General features: G+C 38.9%; 1 protein-coding gene across 1 annotated transcript in view; it reads left to right on the top strand.

Moving 5' to 3' along the window:
* LOC127866242 (serine/threonine-protein kinase/endoribonuclease IRE1-like) overlaps positions 1 to 18,052 on the top strand; it is a 45,821-nt gene that overhangs the window by 21,103 nt on the left and 6,666 nt on the right. Inside the window, exons 9-19 of the mRNA XM_052406660.1 lie at positions 1,326 to 1,407; positions 2,212 to 2,353; positions 6,456 to 6,739; positions 8,813 to 8,948; positions 9,700 to 9,790; positions 10,031 to 10,160; positions 10,970 to 11,123; positions 14,965 to 15,158; positions 15,461 to 15,730; positions 16,749 to 16,872; positions 17,879 to 17,946. Of these exons, the coding sequence (XP_052262620.1) occupies positions 1,326 to 1,407; positions 2,212 to 2,353; positions 6,456 to 6,739; positions 8,813 to 8,948; positions 9,700 to 9,790; positions 10,031 to 10,160; positions 10,970 to 11,123; positions 14,965 to 15,158; positions 15,461 to 15,730; positions 16,749 to 16,872; positions 17,879 to 17,946 (1,675 nt within the window). The remainder of the gene's footprint in view (positions 1 to 1,325; positions 1,408 to 2,211; positions 2,354 to 6,455; positions 6,740 to 8,812; positions 8,949 to 9,699; positions 9,791 to 10,030; positions 10,161 to 10,969; positions 11,124 to 14,964; positions 15,159 to 15,460; positions 15,731 to 16,748; positions 16,873 to 17,878; positions 17,947 to 18,052) is intronic.

The raw sequence follows: 18,052 nt of genomic DNA, 5'->3' as shown, positions 1-18,052 counted from the left end.
AAACATTGCCACCAGGTGCCAGGTCATTTTTCTTTATATGGCTATAGTAAAACCTTGTTTACCCTCTAGAAGCCACTTTTATTGTCTGATCATCATGAAACTTGGTCAGAAGATTTGTCCCAGTGATATCTTTGAAGAGTTTTATAATGGTTTCAGTTGCTTGAAAAATGTGGCCGCCAGGCGGCGGGGCATTTTTCCTTATATTTCATTATTTGGCTATAGTAAATCTTGGTAATACTCTAGAGGCCACATATATTGTCTGATTTTCATGAAACTTGGTCAGAAGATTTGTCCCAAAAACATCTTGGAATAGTCAAAAATGGTTGAGGTTTGTTAAAAAACAATGGCCGCCAAGGGGCGAAGCATTTGTCCTAATATGGCTATTGTAAAAACTTGTTAACTCTCTTATCGTCACATTTATTGTCTAATCAACTTGGTCAGAACATTTGTTTTAAAGATATCTTGGACGTGTTTGAAAATAGTTCAGGGGTGGTATTCCAGAAACATCTTAAGTCATTCCTTAAATATTTTCACTTAAGTTAAAAATTACAATGTTTTGTATTTCTTTACTCAATAAAGACATGCAAGTTTTTTTGGTATTCCTCAAATAACATTGACATAATGATGTTATTTTGATGTAATTTTCGATGCCTAACTATTGCAGTATGAAATAAAACACTTAAGAAAAATTCCCAATATAAGGATAAAAATAAAATTTAACTTAAGATGCTTCTGGAATACCACCCCTGGTCTGTTGAAAGACATGACCACCAGAGGGCAGGGAAGTTATCCTTATAAGGCAATAGTAAAACCTTGTAAGCACTCTTAAAGTTACATTTATAGTTCACTCTTCATGAAACTTGGTTAGACACTATTTAATTTTAAACATATTTTTTTCACGAACAAACATGGTATACATGTGCATAGCAAATACAATAACAACTGAGTTACATTGTTCCAAAAGAGGATTAGAACGAAAGATCAAAATCTTATAGGGTTCTTCTCCATAAAAAACTATTTTATATCATGCAGCGATTTTCTCACAATTTTGAAGTCCCCATTATGTTTTTATGTAGCAAACCTTTTTTATAAAGAATGTATGGACAAAATATTTATATTATTTTTTTAATGAAATACTTGAATGCATTACTGTTATAGAGCTGAATGTTTTGTGAAATTTAATAAATGTTGGACTGGTTATAGTCAGTTCATACATTTACTTTTTCAAGTCATTATAATATCAGAACATATATTTCAACATATATTTTTACAAGAACCAAATTGCACATTAGATTTACCATCCATGATGTCTGTTTCGATTACAGTCCCACTCTGTATGTTGGTGAATATGAACATGGATGTTTTGCCACTGGTTCCTTTGTGGATGAAAATACAGTCACTATTGCTGTAAGTATATTTATAAACATAGAGTTAACAGTTTGAATTTTCATCTCTACACAAACAGTTGACTATTTGAAATATTATGCACTGCAGTTATACCACATTAGAACTACATATGTTATATTTAAGTTCACTTAAAGCTCGACATTTGACAATGTACTTGTATTGTAACTCAGAGAAATAACAAATGGTTTGTTATTAAGATGTTTCTTATTAGGTCTGTGCTTCTTGCAGTGGTTTAAATTGACAGACATCAGATTTAACAATTACCAACACGTACCTATCAATGGTTGCTCATTATAAACCAAAGGTTGATTATTAAATAAGTGATCGAAAATAGCAAAAACAACGCAAGCACTGCAATGGTAAAATGTTATCCACCTTGCTCAGATTCCTGTTTATTATAGAGACGGGCTTAACACATTTTCTAGGTCACAAGTGATGTACACATTCTTGCTGGCTTGGTTTAACTGCTAATTTTGATGACTTTTCAATGACTTGTGTTATGATATAGTAGTCATTTTCTTAATAGATTTGTATTCATTTCAAGATTGATATAGATTTATTTACAACAAATCAGATAGAAAGTAACTTGCTTATTTTTTAAAGTTTATTAGCCATTATATTCCCAGTATTGTTACTTTTAATAATCTTTCAGAGTTTTTTTCAAAATTATGCATATTTGATGAATAAATTCACTATAGCTCCAAATCACAAAATATGTCCACGCTTTGTCTTCATCAGCTTAAAATTACTGGTACATTTAAAATAAACTGCAATATTACTATTGCCATTTTTCCTTTCTCACAGCCAAGGAACTTCAGTCCCCCTCAGATTGAGGGCCCAAAGGCAGCTGATAAGAAGAGCAAGGAGGAGAAGAAACACGCGACCACTCACACAGAGAAGATGACTGCCCATACTGTACGCAGGGGAAATGTTGTCCTCATGTTAGGTAACAAAGCCATACTGTACGCAGGGGAAATGTTGTCCTCATGCTAGGTAACAAAGCCATACTGTACGCAGGGGAAATGTTGTCCTCATGCTAAGGTAACAATGCCATATTGTACGCATGGGAAATGTTGTCCTCATGCTAGGTACCAATGCCATACTGTATGCAGGGGAAATGTTGTCCTCATGCTAGGTAACAATGCCCTATTGTACGCAGGGGAAATGTTGTACTCATGCTAGGTAACAATGCCATATTGTACGCAGGGGAAATGTTGTACTCATGCTAGGTAACAATGCCATACAGTATGCAGGGGAAATGTTGTACTTATGCTAGGTAACAAAGCCATACTGTACGCAGGGGAAATGTTGTACTCATGCTAAGTAACAAAGCCATACTGTACGCAGGGGAAATATTGTGCTCATGCTAGGTAACAAAGCCATACTGTACGCAGGGAAAATGTTGTACTCATGCTAGGTACCTATGCCATACAGTACTCAGGGGAAATGTTGTCCTCATGCTAGGTAACAAAGCCATACTGTACGCAGGGGAAATGTTGTACTCATGCTAGGTACCAATGCCATACTGTATGCAGGGGAAATGTTGTCTATGCTAGGTAACAATGCCCTACTGTACGCAGGGGAAATGTTGTACTCATGCTAGGTACCAATGCCATACTGTATGCAGGGGAAATGTTGTCCTCATGCTAGGTAACAAAGCCGTACTGTACGCAGGGGAAATGTTGTACTCATGCTAGGTAACAATGCCATACTGTATGCAGGGGAAATGTTGTCCTCATGCTAATTAACAATGCCATACTGTACGGAAGGGAAATGTTGTACTCATGTTAGGTAACAATGCCATACTGTACGCAGGGGAAATGTTGTCCTCATGCTAGGTACCAATACCATACTGTATGCAGGGGAAATGTACTCATGCTAGGTAACAATGCCATATTGTACGGAAGGGAAATTTTGTTCTAATGTTAGGTAACAATGCCATACTGTACGCAGGGGAAATGTTGTCCTCATGCTAGGTACCAATGCCATACTGTATGCAGGGGAAATGTTGTTCTAATATTAGGTAACAATGCCATACTGTATGCAGGGGAAATGTTGTACTTATGCTAGGTAACAAAGCCATACTGTACGCAGGGGAAATGTTGTACTCATGCTAAGTAACAAAGCCATACTGTACGCAGGGGAAATATTGTGCTCATGCTAGGTAACAAAGCCATACTGTACGCAGGGAAAATGTTGTACTCATGCTAGGTAACAATGCCATATTGTACGCAGGGGAAATGTTGTCCTCATGCTAGGTAACAAAGCCATACTATACGCAGGGGAAATGTTGTACTCATGCTAGGTACCAATGCCATACTGTATGCAGGGGAAATGTTGTCTATGCTAGGTAACAATGCCCTACTGTACGCAGGGGAAATGTTGTACTCATGCTAGGTACCAATGCCATACTGTATGCAGGGGAAATGTTGTCCTCATGCTAGGTAACAAAGCCGTACTGTACGCAGGGGAAATGTTGTACTCATGCTAGGTAACAATGCCATACTGTATGCAGGGGAAATGTTGTCCTCATGCTAGGTAACAATGCCATACTGTACGGAAGGGAAATGTTGTACTCATGTTAGGTAACAATGCCATACTGTACGCAGGGGAAATGTTGTCCTCATGCTAGGTACCAATGCCATACTGTATGCAGGGGAAATGTACTCATGCTAGGTAACAATGCCATATTGTACGGAAGGGAAATTTTGTTCTAATGTTAGGTAACAATGCCATACTGTACGCAGGGGAAATGTTGTCCTCATGCTAGGTACCAATGCCATACTGTATGTAGGGGAAATGTTGTTCTAATATTAGGTAACAATGCCATACTGTATGCAGGGGAAATGTTGTCCTCATGCTAGGTAACAATGCCCTATTGTACGCAGGGGAAATGCTGTGCTTATGCTAGGTAAAAATGCCCTACTATACGCAGGGGAAATGTTGTACTTATGCTAGGTAACAAAGCCATACTGTACGCAGGGGAAATGTTGTACTCATGCTAGGTAACAATGCCATACTGTACGCAGAGGAAATGTTGTCCTCATGCTAGGTAACAATGCCATACTGTACGCAGGGGAAATGTTGTGCTTATGCTAGGTAAAAATGCCCTACTGTACGCAGGGGAAATGTTGTGCTCATGCTAGGTAACAATGCCATACAGTATGCAGGGGAAATGTTGTACTCATGCTAGGTAACAAAGCCATACTGTACGCAGGGGAAATGTTGTACTCATGCTAGGTACCAATGCCATACAGTACTCAGGGGAAATGTTGTCCTCATGCTAGGTAACAAAGCCATACTGTACGCAGGGGAAATGTTGTACTCATGCTAGGTACCAATGCCATACTGTATGCAGGGGAAATGTTGTCTATGCTAGGTAACAATGCCCTACTGTACGCAGGGAAAATGTTGTACTCATGCTAGGTACCAATGCCATACTGTATGCAGGGGAAATGTTGTCCTCATGCTAGGTAACAAAGCCGTACTGTACGCAGGGGAAATGTTGTACTCATGCTAGGTAACAATGCCATACTGTATGCAGGGGAAATGTTGTCCTCATGCTAGGTAACAATGCCATACTGTACGGAAGGGAAATGTTGTACTCATGTTAGGTAACAATGCCATACTGTACGCAGGGGAAATGTTGTCCTCATGCTAGGTACCAATGCCATACTGTATGCAGGGGAAATGTACTCATGCTAGGTAACAATGCCATATTGTACGGAAGGGAAATTTTGTTCTAATGTTAGGTAACAATGCCATACTGTACGCAGGGGAAATGTTGTCCTCATGCTAGGTACCAATGCCATACTGTATGCAGGGGAAATGTTGTTCTAATATTAGGTAACAATGCCATACTGTATGCAGGGGAAATGTTGTCCTCATGCTAGGTAACAATGCCCTATTGTACGCAGGGGAAATGTTGTGCTTATGCTAGGTAAAAATGCCCTACTATACGCAGGGGAAATGTTGTACTTATGCTAGGTAACAAAGCCATACTGTACGCAGGGGAAATGTTGTACTCATGCTAGGTAACAATGCCATACTGTACGCAGAGGAAATGTTGTCCTCATGCTAGGTAACAATGCCATACTGTACGCAGGGGAAATGTTGTGCTTATGCTAGGTAAAAATGCCCTACTGTACGCAGGGGAAATGTTGTGCTCATGCTAGGTAACAATGCCATACAGTATGCAGGGGAAATGTTGTACTCATGCTAAGTAACAAAGCCATACTGTACGCAGGGGAAATATTGTGCTCATGCTAGGTAACAATGCCATACTGTACGCAGGGGAAATGTTGTGCTCATGCTAGGTAACAATGCCATATTGTACGCAGGGGAAATGTTGTCCTCATGCTAGGTAACAATGCCATATTGTACGCAGGGGAAATGTTGTGCTCATGCTAGGTAACAATGCCATATTGTACGCAGGGGAAATGTTGTACTCATGCTAAGTAACAATGCCATACTGTGCGCAGGGGAAATGTTGTCCTCATGCTAGGTAACAATGCCATACAGTACGCAGGGGAAATGTTGTGCTCATGCTAGGTAACAATGCATAGCTTCAAGAGGGTTGTCTAAATGATATACTGGTACTTTGACCTGAAGACATGTTCTGTAAACTTGAGTTGAACATTGCATTCAGAGGACATGCACATATTGTCTTATAATTCCATTATAAAATATGTAATTTTTGTTTTATCTTCCTTTTGTTAGGAACTGAAAATTCAATTCCAATTAATGTCTGTCTCAAGTGAACATTATCAAATAGCAGATTTGTTTTCTTCAAAAGAACACATTTAACTTTTAGGTTTAATATAATACCGTCTCATGGATAGATGTTTTCAATATAAATACTGAATCAAAGATTATGTAAATTGTTTGTACTGTAAAGATTATATCTATGAGCTCAGTATTTTGAAAACTGTATTTAAATATTTTCAAATAAGTTAACATGAACTTACACCCATAAAATAACATGTTTATTGTTTTTCTCCAATTGCTGATGTTACTTTAGAATACCATGTTTTACTAATTGTTGCCAGGTTACCATGAGGTTCCAGAGGAAGACAAAAACCGGATCACACCGGCCTTCCAGGTCACAGACAAGTCAGAGAAGATCATCCTCCCACCATCACACTTATATATACCAAACATACCACCATCTCAGAAACCAGGGGAGAGTATTCAGCGGGAGATAAACAACACTAGGAAGGAGGAGGGCTTGATAAAGGGGGCCATGGAGTATTTGAATCTGGACTATAAGTTCCTCACAACATTTGTGTTGCTGTTGGTTACTATTGGAGCGCTAGTCATTTACTTTCCAAAGGTAGACTTTAAGGACATTGATTTATAATGCTCCCCCAAAAAAATACTCATTTGGGGTGAGTATATAGTCGCCGCTTCGACTGTCCGTCCGTCCGTGTGTCCGTCCGTGTGTCCGTCCTTGCACAATTTTTGTCCGAGCTATTTCTCAGCAATTAATGACCGGAATTCAATGAAATTTTATGGGAAGCTTCACTATCAAGAGGAGATGTGCATATTATCAGCTGGTTCTGCTCGGATGATTTTTCACAGAGTAATGGCCCTTTGAAATTTTCAATTAACTGCACATATATTGCTATTCTTGTCCGGGCTATTTCTCACAATTAATGACTGGAATTCAATGAAACTTTATGGGAAGCTTCATGACCAAGAGGAGATGTGCATATTATCAGCAGGTTCTGGTCGGATGATAATTCTTAGAGTTATGGCCCTTTGAAATTTTCCATTAACTGTACATATTGTGCAATTCTTGTCCGGGCTATTTCTCAGCAACTAATAACCGGAATTCAATGAAACTTTATGGGAAGCTTCACTATCAAGAGGAGATGTGCATATTATCAGCGGGTTCTGGTCGGATGCTTTTTCACAGAGTTATGGCCCTTTGAAATTTTCCATTTACTGTAACTATAGTGCAATTCTTGTCCGGGCTATTTCTCATCAACTAATGACCGGAATTCAATGAAACTTTATGGAAAGCTTCAATACCATGAGGAGATGTGCATATTATCAGCGGGTTCTGGTCGGATGATTTTTCACAGAGTTATGGCCCTTTGAAATTTGATATAAAATAATTCTTGTCCCCCCAACTACTGTGCCCTCAATACGTTTCTTTTTATCTGAATATATAGTGCAATATTGTGACAAAAAAAAACTTTGGGGAGCATCACCCGTCTCCGACGGTTTCTTGTTTTTATTTTTGGCTGCTATTGTTCTTAGATTATTGTAATATTGAATGATTAATTTGAATAGTCTTTTATACGAGTAATATTTGATTAAAGTTAAATTTAGGTAAATTCAGCTGCACAAGGGAACCTTTACTTTTTAATGGTGTTTATGAAACTTGCCTCAAATATTGAGGGCATTGAGAAGATGTGCAGAAGGCAAAAGTCTGTCAAGTCAGAACAAGGTCAGAGTTGTACTTCAAGGTCAAAGGTTTGAGCCTCCATATTCATGAAACATTCAGGCAATGTGCAGAAGACATGAGTCAGTCTTCTCAAGGTTAAGGTCATACTTCAAAGTTGAAAATCAGCATGCTCATGGTCAATGTCATATTGTAGTTTGAGCCTCTATTTTCTTTTACGGTCCTTTTCTGCTATACCCACGGAAAGATTTTAATTAAACTTTGTCATAATGTTATGTTCATTAAAACATTGATGAAGGCATGAGTCAGTCATGCCTGCTCAAGGTCAAGTTTATATTTCAAGATCAAACGTTTGAACCTCTTTTTTTTCAAGTCCAGTCCGTATTTTCTTGAAACATTAAAATATTTAAATGGAGCTTGGATATTCTATTAAGGTCATTGTGACGATGTTCAAGATGCTTAAGTCTGTCATGCTGACTCAATGTCAAGGTCATTTGTTAATTTAAAAAGTTGAACTCGCATTATCAACTTTAAAAATTAATAGATGTGAATAACTTTAAAAATCTTCTCTAACCACAATTCCAGTTGCAAAAAGATGGATATAGACTCAATTAGAAAATAACTTTAACACTATTTTCTTACTCCTTGTTAGTTTGTGGTATTATATAGTGGTCCTCTGCTATATTTGTTCAAGTAATGCCCCTTTAGTTAAAATTAGCCCTGCCACCGTGCATGTGTGTGAAATGTTGTAAATTGAATCATATGTAAAAAAAACAAAGCACACTGCTTTGATATTTTGTATGTGACATACAAGTCCTTTATTGTGATTGTTCAAATAATGCTCCTGGATCTGTACACCCAATTGTACAGGTAAACCATCTTTGCCCTATATATATCTATAATTGAACTTAGGGCTAGAATTTATATCTGAGTATTTGACCTGCAACTCGTAGAGGTTGCTCTGTGCCTGCCATTATGATAAGTGCATTGTTTCAGCGGACTGAGGAGTCCATTAAGATCATGCTCAAGAAGGAGTTTGAGGAAAGGAAGCTTCTGGAACAGGAGCAGAAGTCTGCACAGACATCTCTACATGAGAGAGACAGGTCCTCCTCCGAACTGCTCAAGTATGACAGTAAGTGAAAGCAGGGACGCTGGTAAGATTATGTGTTGCTTCTTAGATAAAGTGTGATCAGCCATGACATTGTAAATGTTTTTATCTTTTATCATGTCCCTAGGAAAGATGACACATTGCTTTGGTGAGTCAATCTACCCTATAGTTATTGTAAAGAAACTGTGGGTGAAATTTCCAAGAAGGCCTTTAACTGTACAAGACATATCTGACCCACTGACTTAGTCCTGGCCTCAGAGCCATGTTTAGATTAAAATGCGATGTGTAAACACTGAGAAAAAACTACAAATATGCTTATCATAATAAAAGACTTGTAAATAGTTAAATCTTAATATTTTTAGGTTATTTCTTAATGTTTGGTAATAGGTGAACTTCTTATGTGTGGATACCCAATGATTAAGATTGCATATTCACAAAAATGCATAAATTCTATGTAATAATTCAGTTTAGAACAAACTTTAAAAATGCATTTTCACAATAACAAATAACTCATTATACTATTAAATTATTAAACGTGGTACAATTGACTGTTTATATATTTCAGAACCCAAACAAATCACCATTTAGGATGGTTCTATAAAGCTGACTTTAATTATAATGACCAAATACAAATGTTTAAATGTATTTTTGATAAAAATGACGTATTATATGTAAGGTAACGTTTTTCCATTTCTGACAAACACATCGCAAAAAAATTACAAACATTCATGTTAAAAAATTCTCAGTATTCTTGTATTATATTGTGACCTGATAGCAATCCCAGAGGGCTACTTACAAGTTGGAAAGATCATCTACAATCCAAAAGAGGTTTTGGGACATGGTTGTGAAGGAACTTTTGTATACAAGTATGTTTTCTGGCTACTTCATATTAATTCTTGTCATGTTGCATTTGTTCATACTGCTTAATTGTGTGATTTTTTCTTCAATTCTTTTAACACTATTGCATCGGGAGTAAATCTAACCAAGTTAGAGTTAAAATGTACCTTTTCTGTGTGTGACCACATCAGCAGTAAATAACATCTTAATGCTGAGTCTTAACACTTGACTTGGATTACATGTTCAGTAACATTGACTTCTGTTTTCAGGGGAGTGTTTGACCACAGACGGGTTGCAGTGAAGCGTCTGCTGCCAGAGTGTTTCAGTTTTGCTGACAGAGAGGTGGAGTTGTTGAGGGAGTCAGACCAACACCCCAATGTCATTAGATACTTCTGTATGGTAAGAGCTGGGGTATTTTCGTAGAGTATGAGATTTACCCCTTTCAGGATAATAAATATGTAAAGTACACAGCAATCATGTGATGATTGTTAACCAATCATAATCCATCATTTATGTTGAAGGTTATATATATTAGTTATATATATTAGTTTATAAGCAGAACTGATAATTTATCAGACAATATTCTGCGTTTTCACCATTTTTATCTGTTGTAGAGTTTGCTTGCGGAAAGCCTGACAATGGCTGTCACAAAAGTTATGTGAATGTGCATGCATGTGTGTGTCTGGGCTTGTTTAGACTAGCTTTGTCATTCATTGTGGAATTTCAAAATAACTTATAATTACTTCACCATCATGAGACGACATGTAGCATTTAATGCCTGCCTTACTTCATCAAAGGTCAAGGTCAAAGTCTTCAAAGGTCAAATATGGCCATTAAACAGCATGTCTAAACTGTTATTGTGTAATTCAACATGCAATTTAAAAACTAGTAACTTACCAAAAATGACCACCTTAAGGAATTGGTGTGTTGTGTGTAATATCTTCTCTTTTTTTTACCTAAAAGGTCAAGGTCAAGCTAAGAGGTTTACTAACAAATGTTGAAAAGATGTGCCCAACCTTGGTCAAAGATAAAACATTTGAATCGTACAGCTTGTATTAAAATTACTAGAATTATTGAAGATGGGCTCAAATTGTTGCCAACAAGCATCTAGTGTCTTTAAAACAGAAAGAATAAATACTGGTCAGACAAGGTGACAGCACTATGTGTGCATCTCTGTGGTTGTCTGATGTCCTATATTGTCCTGGCAGGAGGCTGACAGTCAGTTCCGGTACATAGCGTTGGAGCTGTGTGACGCCACACTGACCACGTATGTGGAGAACAAGATACAAATTGACCTGGACCCCATCACTGTGCTGTACCAGGCCATGTCAGGCATAGCACACCTCCATTCACTGGATATAGGTAGGTACTGTACCAGGCCATGTCAGACATAGCACACTTCCATTCACTGGATTTAGGTATGTACTGTACCAGGCCATGTCAGACATAGCACACCTCCATTCACTGGATAAAGGTATGTACAGTACCAGGCCATGTCAGGCATAGCACACCTCCATTCACTGGATATAGGTATGTACTGTACCAGGCCATGTCAGACATAGAACACCTCCATTCACTGGATATAGGTATGTACTGTACCAGCCCATGTCAGGCATAGCACACCTCCATTCACTGGATATAGGTATGTACTGTACCAGGCCATGTCAGGCATAGCACACCTCCATTCACTGGATATAGGTAGGTACTGTACCAGGCTATGTCAGGCATAGCACACCTCCATTCACTGGATATAGGTATGTACTGTACCAGGCTATGTCAGGCATAGCTCACCTTCATTCACTGGATATAGGTAGGTACTTACCAGGCTATGTCAGGCATAGCAAACCTCCATACAATGGATATAGGTAGGTACTGTACCAGGCTATGTCAGGCATAGCACAACTCCATTCACTGGATATAGGTATGTTCTGTACCAGGCCATGTCAGGCATAGCACACCTCCATTAACTGGATATAGGTAGGTACTGTACCAGGCCATGTCAGGCATAGCACACCTCCATTCACTGATTCACTGAATATAGGTATGTGCTGTACCAGGCCATGTCAGGCATAGCACACCTCCATTCACTTGATATAGGTATGTACTGTACCAGGCCATGTCAGACATAGCACACCACCATTCACTGGATATAGGTATGTGCTATACCAGGCCATGTAAGGCATAGAACATCTCCATACACTAGATATAGGTATGTACTGTACCAGGTCATGTCAGACATAGAACACCTCCATACACTATATATAGGTATGTACTGTACCAGGCCATGTCAGGCATAGCACACCTACATTCACTGGATATAGGTATGTACTGCACCAGGCCATGTCAGACACAGCACACCTCCTTTCACTGGATATAGGTATGTTCTTTACCAGGAAATGTCAGGCATAGCACACCTCCATTCACTAGATATAGGTATGTACTGTACCAGGCCTTGTCAGGCATGGCACAACTCCATTCACTGGATATAGGTATTTACAGTACCAGGCAATGTCAGGCATAGCACACCTCCATTCACTGGATATAGGTATGTACTGTACCAGGCCATGTCAGGCATAGCACACCTCCATTCACTGGATATAGGTATGTACTGTACCAGGCAACGTCAGGCATAGCACACCTCCATTCACTGGATATTGGTATATACTGTACCAGGCCATGTCAGATATAGCACACCTCCATTCACTGGATATAGGTATGTACTGTACCGGGCAATGTCAGACATAGCACACCTCCATTCACTGGATATATGTATGTTCTGTACCAGGCCATGTCAGGCATAGAACATCTCCATACACTAGATATAGGTATGTACTGTACCAGGTCATGTCAGACATAGAACACCTCCATACACTATATATAGGTATGTACTGTACCAGGCCATGTCAGGCATAGCACACCTACATTTACTGGATATAGGTATGTACTGCACCAGACCATGTCAGACACAGCACACCTCCTTTCACTGGATATAGGTATGTTCTTTACCAGGAAATGTCAGGCATAGCACACCTCAATTCACTAGATATAGGTATGTACTGTACCAGGCCTTGTCAGGCATGGCACAACTCCATTCACTGGATATAGGTATTTACAGTACCAGGCCATGTCAGGCATAGCACACCTCCATTCACTGGATATAGGTATGTACTGTACCAGGCCATGTCAGGCATAGCACACCTCCATTCACTGGATATAGGTATGTACTGTACCAGGCAACGTCAGGCATAGCACACCTCCATTCACTGGATATTGGTATGTACTGTACCAGGCCATGTCAGATATAGCACACCTCCATTCACTGGATATAGGTATGTACTGTACCAGGCAATGTCAGACATAGCACACCTCCATTCACTGGATATATGTATGTACTGTACCAGGCCATGTCAGGCATAGCACACCTCCATTCACTGGATATAGGTATGTACTGTACCAGGCCATGTCAGGCATAGCACACCTCCATTCACTGGATATAGGTATGTACTGTATTAGGCCATGTCAGGCATAGCACACCTTCATTCACTGGATATAGGTATGTACTGTACCAGGCCATGTCAGATATAGCACATCTCCATTCACTGGATATAAGTATGTACAGTACCAGGCTATGTCAGGCATAGCACACCTCCATTCACTGGATATAGGTATGTACTGTACCAGGCCATTTCAGATATAGCACACCTCCATTCACTGGATATAGGTATGTACTGTACCAGGCAATGTCAGACATAGCACACCTCAATTCACTGGATATATGTAGGTACTGTACCAGGCCATGTCAGGCATAGAACACCTCCATTCACTGGATATAGGTATGTACAGTACCAGGCCATGTCAGGCATAGCACACCTCCATTCACTGGATAAAGGACTAAGGTATGTACTGCACCAGGCCATGTCAGGCATAGCACACCTCCATTCACTGGATATAGGTATATACTGTACCAGGCCATGTCAGGCATAGCACACCTCCATACACTGGATGTAGGTATGTACTGTACCAGCCCATGTCAGGCATAGCACACCTCCATTCACTGGATATAGGTATGTACTGTACCAGGCCATGTCAGACATAGCACACCTCCATACACTGGATATAGGTATGTACTGTACCAGGCCATGTCAGACATAGCACACATCTATACACTGGATATAGGTTTGTACTGTACCAGGCCATGTCAGGCATAGCACACCTTTTTATTCATGTGATATAGGTATGTACTGTACCAGGCTATGTCAGGCATAGCACACATCCATTCACTGGATATAGGTAGGTACTGTACCAGGCCATGTCAGGCATAGCACACCTCCATTCACTGGATATAGGTATGTACAGTACCAGGCCATGTCAGGCATAGCACACCTCCATGCACTGGATATAGTTAGGTACTGTACCAGGCCATGTCAGGCATAGCACACCTCCATTCACTGGATATAGGTATTACAGTACCAGGCCATGTCAGGCATAGCACACCTCCATACACTGGATATAGGTAGGTACTGTACCAGGCAATGTCAGGCATAGCACACCTCCATTCACTTGATATAGGTATGTACTGTACCAGGCCATGTCAGGCAAAGCACACCTCCATTCACTGGATATAGGTATTTACAGTACCAGGCCATGTCAGGCATAGCACACCTCCATTCAATGGATATAGGTAGGTACTGTACCAGGCCATGTCAGGCATAGCACATCTCCATTCACTTGATATAGGTATTACAGTACCAGGCCATGTTAGGCATATCACACCTGCATACACTGGATATAGATAGGTCATTTACCTTCCCAAGTTGTGCTTAATACATCTCATTTCTTTCGATATAGTTAGATGTACCAGGCTCAGTCAGTAACACCGAAGGCGTTGCACACCTTCATTTCCTAGATATAGAGCTGTACAGCGATCAGATCTATAACTTACATGAGGGATTAATAAAAGAACAAACAAACATTTTAAGGTCTCAGAACTCTTTACATCATAATAACATTTCTGAATATAATGTCCATTTTAAATGATGGTTGTGACCTCAACCTTAGTTATTCAGCAATATTTTCTTCACAAAAGACATTAAACTAGCTTTTTACTTAGATCAGTGTAATCTTCACTTCAACCCTTAACAAAATAATTACATGTTGAATAAGTCGGTTGATAACTTTGTTAACACCGATTGCCCTGTTTCAGTTCACCGGGACATAAAGCCACAGAATGTGCTCATCTCCCAGCCGGACTCCCGTGGCCAGGTCCGCGCCATGATCTCAGACTTCGGCCTCTGTAAGAAGTTAGCCGCAGGTAGAATCTCATTCTCACGCAGATCCGGGGCCGCCGGAACAGAGGGCTGGATTGCACCCGAAATGCTTGATGAGGACAAACGAACAGTAGGACATACGTGCTGAAGTCTTTTTTATTAATTTGCAATTAAATATGCCTGAAAAAAAAACACTTTTCTCTTCCTTTGTTGTTTTTTTGCAAATGGTTCAAAGATGCCGAAAAAAAAAGGTGTTTCTTGTCAATCAACATAAATGTTTAAACATGATGTCTCTTAAGAGATGGATTTCCTTATATATTAAATTGTTGATAATGTTTAAAAAATCTAGTAACTGTGATCTGAAAATATGATATAATGTGTCTTACTTCTATAGATCAGAATTAAATAGATTATTTTATTTCCGTATTTCAGACATGTGCTGTAGACATTTTCTCAGCAGGATGTGTGTTCTACTATGTTGTCACCCGAGGCAAGCATCCGTTTGGGGAACCCTTACGACGACAGGCTAACATTCTATCAGGGGACTACAACATAGACAGTCTGCCTCTCACTGACTGCCAAGTGAGAAAGCAGCTCATTGAAACCATGATCGACTTTGACCCCGAGTCGAGACCAACAGCTAAGGCCGTCATTAAACACCCGTTCTTTTGGAGTAAAGAAAGACAACTTCTGTTCTTCCAAGTAAGTCACTTTTGTGTAATTAAGATAAAAAGAGATCACTATTTCTCTTTTGTATGCCCCCAAAGGAGGGCATATAGTGATTGCACTGTCCGTCAGTCTGTCTGTCTGTCTGTTCGTCTGTCCCTCCGTCTGTCCGTCACACTTTGCGTTTAGGTTTCAAAAAATGCTCATAACTTCTATGTCCCTTGATATATAACCTTCATATTGGTATGCATGTGTATATGGACAAGGCCTTTCCATACACACACATTTTTTACCCCTGTGACCTTGACCTTGAACTTTGGGTCCGAGTTTAGGTTTCGAAATCTGCATTAAGGTTTCGCAAAAAGCTCATAACTTCTATGTCCCTTGAGATATACACTACATATTTGGTATGCATGTGTATATGGACAAGGCCTTTCCATACGCACACAAAATTTACCCCTGTGACCTTGACCTTGAACTAAGGGTCTGCATTTAGGTTTCAAAATCTGTGTTTATGTTTTGAAAAAAGCTCATAACTTCTATGTCCCTTGAGATATAACCTTCATATTTTGTATGCATGTGTAGATGGACAAGGCCTTTCCATACGCATAAAAAAATTACCCCTGTGACCCTGACCTTGAACTGAGGGTCTGCGTTTAGGTTTCGAAATCTGTGTTTAGGTTTCGAAAAATGCTCATAACTTCTATCAAAGCGTTTACAGGGGGCATATGTCATCCTATGGTGACAGCTCTTGTTTTAAAAGGTTTTTATTACTTCAGGCTTTAAAATAACAATTTTGCCTGAAACCCTATCTAGGTTGTCTTACATTTTGGAAATTAATAGATTTGAAGAACAAATTTAGACATTTATTGTCAAAATAAATTATGAGATGTTTAAATTGTGTACTTTATGTTCAAATACACAAAAACATTATTTAAAAAAATATGTCATTTTTTTATAATTTTGTATATAATACCGCATAACCCAGGGAAAATAGCATCTGCTATTGTTTGTCATAAACTTAAACAAAGACTTGTGCCATGTAATTCCCAAGGATGTTAGTGACCGTATTGAGAAGGAGACAGAGGAGAGTCTGGTTGTCAAGCAACTGGAATGGGGCGGAGACCGCGTTGTCAAGGGGGACTGGAGAAAACACGTCTCCATGGAACTGCAAAATGGTAGGTTTATCAGAAATTGAGCATGCAATGTGATTCTGAAAATATACTTTTAGAAAAAAACTTATTTCTGATCTATTTGCTATAAATGGGGGAACATTTCTGGTTAAAAAATACCTCTTGGTCTTTGTTGTCCCCTACCGGTTTCACCGGAGGGGACTTATGGTTTGCATTCCGTCTGTCAGTCTGTCATTCTGTCTGTCCGTCACACTTTTCTGGATCCTGCGATAACTTTAAAAGTTCTTCATATTTTTTCATGAAACTTGAAACATGGATAGATGGCAATATGGACATTATGCACGTCATTTCATTTTGTTCCTACGTCAAAAATTCTAGTTGCTATGGTAACAAATAGACTAGGAGTACTGCTGACAATGGTGGTTTTCTGGATCCTGCGATGACTTTAAAAGTTCTTAATATTTTTTCATGAAACTTGCAACATGGATAAATGGCAATATGGACATTATGCACGTCATTTCATTTTGTCCCTACGTCAAAAATTGTGGTTGCTATGGCTAAAAAAAAATCTGAAAATGGTGGATTTTCTGACAATGGTGGAACCGGTAGGGGACCATATTGCTTGACAATAGCCTTGTTTTTTTCACAATTGTGCAGATTACAAAATATTTTGCACCCAAATTGGCTTTTAACAATTGATGTTTGCTATACAATACACTTAAATGTTTGGGTATTTACCAGATTGCCAATCTTTGCCCTATTTACTTCATAATATTAAAACGGGAGTATAATTAAGGGAAATATATTATTAAGAACATCATGGATAATCTTAAAAAACAATAAAACAAACAATAAAAGCTATTCTTATTGATGGAACACCAGGACATAACATATTTTGTACTTCTCACATTAAAGAATATCAGATGGAATATTGATGGAAGTCAACAAGCCTATTTAACTTGTACAGATATTTTGCAGTTTAAAAGACTTCGTGAAGTGTATTTAATTCTTGTATATTTTTTCATGATTTTTTTATTTTGTTCTCATGCAGATCTGAGGAAGTTTAGAACTTACAAAGGGAACAATGTCAAGGACCTTTTACGAGCCATGAGAAACAAGGTATTAGCCATATAGTGTTTTTAAATCTTCAAATTAGTCTAGAAACTTATCTTCGTAGCATTACAATTAGCGTTTAATGCCTGAAAAATGCTATGAGCAGAAGTAT

The sequence above is a fragment of the Dreissena polymorpha genome, chromosome 2, assembly GCF_020536995.1.
Source record: "Dreissena polymorpha isolate Duluth1 chromosome 2, UMN_Dpol_1.0, whole genome shotgun sequence".
In the NCBI taxonomy this organism is placed as follows: domain Eukaryota; kingdom Metazoa; phylum Mollusca; class Bivalvia; order Myida; family Dreissenidae; genus Dreissena; species Dreissena polymorpha.
This window is presented reverse-complemented; position numbering and strand designations above follow the sequence as displayed.